This window comes from Pinus tabuliformis, chromosome 7, assembly GCF_031772625.1.
Source record: "Pinus tabuliformis cultivar Carrire ecotype Pingquan chromosome 7, CPIR1, whole genome shotgun sequence".
Lineage (NCBI taxonomy): Eukaryota > Viridiplantae > Streptophyta > Pinopsida > Pinales > Pinaceae > Pinus > Pinus tabuliformis.
The window spans coordinates 1,828,364,923-1,828,370,783 of NC_142293.1; the positions used below are offsets into that span (position 1 = coordinate 1,828,364,923).

At 37.3% G+C, this 5,861-nt stretch overlaps 1 protein-coding gene across 1 annotated transcript; it reads left to right on the top strand.

The window, feature by feature from the left end:
- Positions 1 to 704: 704 nt before the first annotated feature.
- On the top strand, positions 705 to 1,151 carry LOC149255706 (uncharacterized). The gene is made up of 2 exons (XM_089455115.1): positions 705 to 793; positions 916 to 1,151. The coding sequence occupies exons 1-2, from the start codon at positions 705 to 707 to the stop codon at positions 1,127 to 1,129; spliced, it is 303 nt and encodes a 100-aa protein (XP_089311241.1). The 3' UTR covers positions 1,130 to 1,151.
- The last annotated feature ends 4,710 nt before the right edge of the window (positions 1,152 to 5,861 follow it).

A 5,861-nucleotide genomic window follows, 5' to 3' on the forward strand; every position in this document is an offset into this window, starting at 1 on the left:
GATTGGGTGATTCAGAAGGTTGTTTGATTATGAGCTTCAATGTTGTTGTTGGATCCAGTTTGAAAATTTATGAAAAGTGGTCCTTGAAAGAAAAGAAGTAGGGGGTTGTAGCTCCCTTCCAGGAGAGACTGGAAAACGAGAGAGAGTTGTAGCTCTCTGCAGGTTGCAGCCTGTGTACTGGTAAAGGACTGCACTAGTACAAAATCATTGTAACAGGAGTTTCTAATTTGAAAGAAGATAGAGACATATTGCAGCAGGTGGTTTTCACCCACATTGGGTTTCCACCTTATATCTGGTGTTCTTTGGTGTGACTATCTGTTTTTCTTGTTCATGCTCATTATTTTATGGTACTGATATGCAAAAATAATTCAAAGTGTAAATAAGGAAGATTTGTTAAAAGAACTTGATAATACTGATTCACCCCCCCTCTAAGTATTGTACTTGCGGTTTTTCGAGAGCGGATCTTCCTCCAGACTTCACCATTGTTTTTTGCTTTCATGCCGTAATCTCACCCCGCTGTATTTGAAACCCCAAAACAGGGGGTGGGGTGGATTCTCCTTTCCCAGCTCCTCGTTTTATATGTGTATATCAGGAGACGATTAAGATAAAAGGCTGTAACTCGGTATGCTGAAGCAGTCGTGTATTTATTTTTCTCAAACGGACATAGAGTGTACGTTTGATCTCTTTCGCTGCAAATAAATAATATGGATTCCCACGTTACTGCAGCAAATTTGGTGTATGACAGCGAAGCGTATTCGGGAGATGCTCAGAGGAAGCCACCAATTTTCCCAAGGTATTGATCTGCCCCAACAACAACATGTTTCTGTGATAAAAATAGTTAACATGTATCTGTCTGTATATCTGATGTATAGGGTTACTCATGTTATGGTATTAACTGATTTTGTGTTATTGCAGTGTTAGTGCTTTGTGTTCTGCATGCGCGCAGCCCCAGTGGGAGAGCGAGTGGAAGTTCAACATAGAAGATGTGGTGGCCATCAACAATAACAGGAAGTTGTGTAAAACGGGAGATGCAATGAAAGGCAAAGCAGGAAAAGGAAAGAAAATGTCAAGGGGCATGGGAAGAGTATTTTATCATAGGCCGGCCCCCGTTGTTCTGGTCTCTCCTTGAAAGATTCAAATTCCCTCCACAATTTATTTATTTTTTCAGAAAAGCTAAATCTGAGCTATACACAGGGATCTGTGTTATATTGATCGGAGATTTCTTTTGTAGGTGAAGTCCAACGGGAGAACCTAGTTTGGATATGTGTATGATTTTAGCAAATTTATGTATTTCTTCTGTTGTTGCAGTTGCAGATTGGTAAATCTGAAAGCTGTTCAAATGAATTCATGGTTATAGAAGCTGATTGCAAAAAATTCATGTGTGGCCTGATAACCGGTAGAACGGAATTGAACATTGTTTTTGTTCTGTTAATTTGATTCATGTTTTGGTTCATGTTTTCCCACGGACCCCACGTTTTGGTCTGCTTAGTTTAGTGCTGATGCATGTTGATCACCAATTTTAAAAGCTAAATCATAACTAAGCGACCATAAATTAAAAAAATATTCAACCAAGTCAAACGGAGGTGAAGCATGTACTTCTTTTTTAAACAAATGGAGTGGTTCAGAATAATAAAGTAACTTTGAGTGGGTGTAGTTCACAATGATAAAGTAATCAATCTATGACAAGTTCATTTGAAAGTCCTATATTTTGGCCGAAGAACGTGTTTTCATTTACAATTATTTTTTTGGTGTGAACTTGTCCAACATGTTTTCATTTACATTTTTTTTGGTGCAAGATTGGTGCACAATGCTCATATAGTAATGTAAGATGTGATTTATTTGAAAATGCTTATCAGGTTTAAATATATTATTTTATTGAAATTTTTAATATAATATTTTATTATATATTTATACCGATGTGTATATTTAATTTATTATTATTATAACTTTAGATTTATTTTAATTTTTGATTTATCAAGTGGCAAGATCTAATTTTTTGAGTTGCAATTTTTTTTTTTCAAGTTTTGTATTAAAAAATGAGGTTTGCATTTTTGAGAGATTGGATCTCTCTCGACGCTCAGATCTCGGGTTAAGATCGATCTAGGTTGGTTATATAATACTATATAATATCTATATTTGTATTTATGTGTCTCTTTGTTATTCCCTCTCACAAATATACACACTCTCTCTCCATATCTATCTCTCTTTCCCCCTCCATCTCCCTCTCCCGCTCTCCCCCTTCTCTCTCTCTCTCTTTCTCTCTCTTCACCTTCTCTCCCTCTCTATCTCTCTCCTTATTTCTCTTTTCCCTCCCACTCTCTCCATCGCTCTCTTGTCACTCCCTCTCTCTCTCCACCTTTCTCCCTCTATGTTTTTCTTCTCTCCTTCCGCTCCCACCCTCTCCAATTCCATCTCTCTTGAGTCTTCTCTCTCTTCCTTCTTCTATCTTCCTTCTTTCCCACCTCCCTTTGTCTCCCCCCCCAATCACTCTCTCCCTCTCCCTCTTTCTCTTCCCTCGAACTCTATGATTATCTCCCTCTCCCTCTCCTTCTCTCTCTCCCCTTCGTCTATCTGTCTCCATCTCTCTCTCTTCCCTTCTCTCCCTATCTCTCTCATATCTTCTCTCTCTTCCCTCCTCTCCTCTCTCCTTCACTCTCTCTCCATCTCTCCTCACTCCCTCTCTCTCTTCACCTTTATCTCTCTATATCTTTTTTCTTTCCTCTCTCTCCCCTGACCTCTCTCCTTCTCTCCTTTCCTCTCTCTCCCTCTCTCCCATGATTATCTCCCTCTCCCTCTCCCTCTCCTTCTCTCTCTCCCCTTCATCTATGTGTCTCCATCTCTCTCTCTTTCCTTCTCTCCCTATCTCTCTCATCTCTTCTCTCTCTTTCCTCCTCTCCTCTCTCCTTCACTCTCTTTCCATCTCTCCTCACTCCCTCTCTCTCTCCACCTCTATCTCTCTATATCTTTGTTCTTTCCTCTCTCTCCCTCCAACTCCATCTCTCTCTCCCCTGACCTCTCTCCTTCTCTCTCTTCCTTCCTCTCTCTCCCTCTCTCCCACGTCGTTCTCTCTCTCTCCACTCTCCAACTTTGTCACTATCTTCCTCCTTCTCCCTCCCCCCTCTTCTCTTAAATTTGATCACATTGTATTGTGTTTAAGAAAGTATCTAAATTTGAAAAAATGAAATGGTTGTAAAATATTAAACTTATATTTTGGATCAATCATGCCAAAGAAAATAAAATAATGAAAAACTTAAAAAAACCATGCATTATATTTAATCTATCATTGTTATTCACTTTGCTTGCTCTCATTCCTTGGATCCTTAACTAAGATGGATCTATGTTGGTTCTTATATATATATATATATATATATGATGATTAATGTCCACTAAGACCAAATTAATCTATCGGACCTCAAGAAAAGAGAGTCTAATCGTCATTCTTCAAAATCTTGTTTCTGTGATCAAGGAGTAGAGAAATAAGCATTCCATTCCAAGATTTCTATAGTTGGGTTAACTTAATAAGTCAAAAAGATTGGAGGTGTCGCTAATGATAGGGAATTGAGAGCGGATGTGGGAAAGAGTCAGACAATCTAAAAGGAAGTGTTTTTCATCTTCCACCTTCTTAGTATCACAAATCTGACAGATTCTATTGTCCCAGGGAGTCGTGGGAGTAGACCATCACCCAGCCTATTAGCGATGTTCATTTTCTTCTTAGTGCTAGTCAACAAAGATAGATAACTCTGGTTATCAAGGGCAGGGTTCATCACCTCCTTATAGTACCTTAACTTCCTTTTACCCTTCAGCTCCTTAGCATCCCACATCTTATACTTAAAATTGGAGGTAATAGTATCTTTGATATTGTCCTTGCTTCCCATTAAGATCTCCTCCTTAATCCCCCAAAGGTTGAGCCAAGACTGAGCATCCTGATGCCACCCGCGCTTGAGGTGTAGGTGGGGGTTTTGACTAAAGTTAGAAGCAATTTTTGGGAGCCTCTTGGATTCCATATTGTGAAGCTTCTTCTTATACATCAGATATCTAAACATAGCCACACTTTCAATGGGGGACAAACTAGTTTCGATCAAGAGGATAGGATAGGGAGTATTTCCGTTGATCTTGAGGTTATAGGTTATGAATTGCTTTTGGATCATCTCAATCTTTCTCTACGGCTCCCTAGATATACTGCAACCCCAAACTTCACATCCGTATAAGATAACAGGGGTGACGAGAGTCTCAAAGAGGAACCTTTTTTTACTCCAAATGTAAAGATCGACCGACTTACAATTGTTTTCAAGCTCATAATAAGCTTTCCAACCTCCAATAATTCTTTTCTCAATGCTATAATTCCAGTTGAGCTAATGAGGAAAGTCAATACCCAAATATTTATAAGAAGAAACCTGCTCAAGACAACGGTTATCATAAACAAAACTACCATGGGTGATCTTTTTGGATTTAAGATCTTGACTTTAGTCTTCTCAATATTAATTGTCATACTCTTGTCTGTATTAACTATCATACCCATCTTGGAGCATACATTCCCATCTTGGAGCAGTAGGCATGAAAAGTCTTAAGCTCCTTGTCTAGGTAATCATGGCTCCTTGCAAGAAGAATGATATCATCTACATAAAGGAGAAGAGTAATGATAATACTATCGAGCTCGGTGCCTTAATTTAATTTCTATGTGAATATTTTTAGTAGTGGTGACGATAAAAGGTTTATATATATCTCGAAAGTAATTTTAACCTTTTCCTTTTAGATTCAATTAAAAAAATGTTATAAAATTAAATTAAAATGAAATATTTGTACTATGAAATAAGTTATGGATTTGGGGCATGTGGTATTGATAAGCCATGGTATTGGCCCATGGTATTGTAACAAAACATATTTACGAGTTGATAATATCCTTGGTAAAGTGGGGGTGAATATCCATGGTTAAGAATATTTTCATATTGTTATAAAATGTTTTGATTGTGAAATAAGTGATTTTTTAAAATCGCATTGATAAGCCACGGTATTGGCCCATGGTATTGTAACAAAGCCTATTTTTTACAAGTTAATGATAACCATGGGTAAGAATTTTGTCGTATTGTTATAAAATATTTTAGTTGTGATATGTAGGAAGATACAATTTTCTGATTAGACCATCGTTAAAAGGTATATCGGGTCTGGATATCGAAGCCTGACAGATATCGAAAGTCAGAGGGGGAGGCGTATTGGCATATCAGTGATGGAGAAATTATCGGAGATCGAAGCAAGAGGTTATATCACTATTAGAGGTAGAAGGTCGAAGAGAGTATTGTATGAGAGATCATATGGATATGCTTATCGGAAGTTAGAGATCGAAGGATTGGGAATGAGGATACTAGAGTTTTTAAATTGTGTCTCGAAAGGAAACCTATGATATGCACTATCTTTGATACGCAGGAACGGAAATAAGGACGTGGAATGTGATTCCTCTGACAATCACTTTATTACATAGTTCCAGAAGTTATATGACCTCTTGATATATTCATTAGGTTATTGAAAAGAGCCACTTTATGGATTTGACTTTGAATATTAGGGATTTCAAATGAATTCCTCTGATATGAAAGCTTCGATATTGGATTTGATATATGCATTCAAGAGGTCTTTCTCAACTATTATCAATAAGCGAATTCATAATATAAAAGCCACTTTATAATATAAGACTTGGTATTGGTCTCGGGGGCTATGAAATGCACGATACAAAATAAAAAAATAATATTTACAACAAGCTAATTATTTACAAAGAGAAAAATTTATAAAATAAAAGGTAAAATACAATATATAATGCCAAAGCAGTGAAAAACATCCAATCTTCAATTAGGCGATTGTTGTAGCGACTA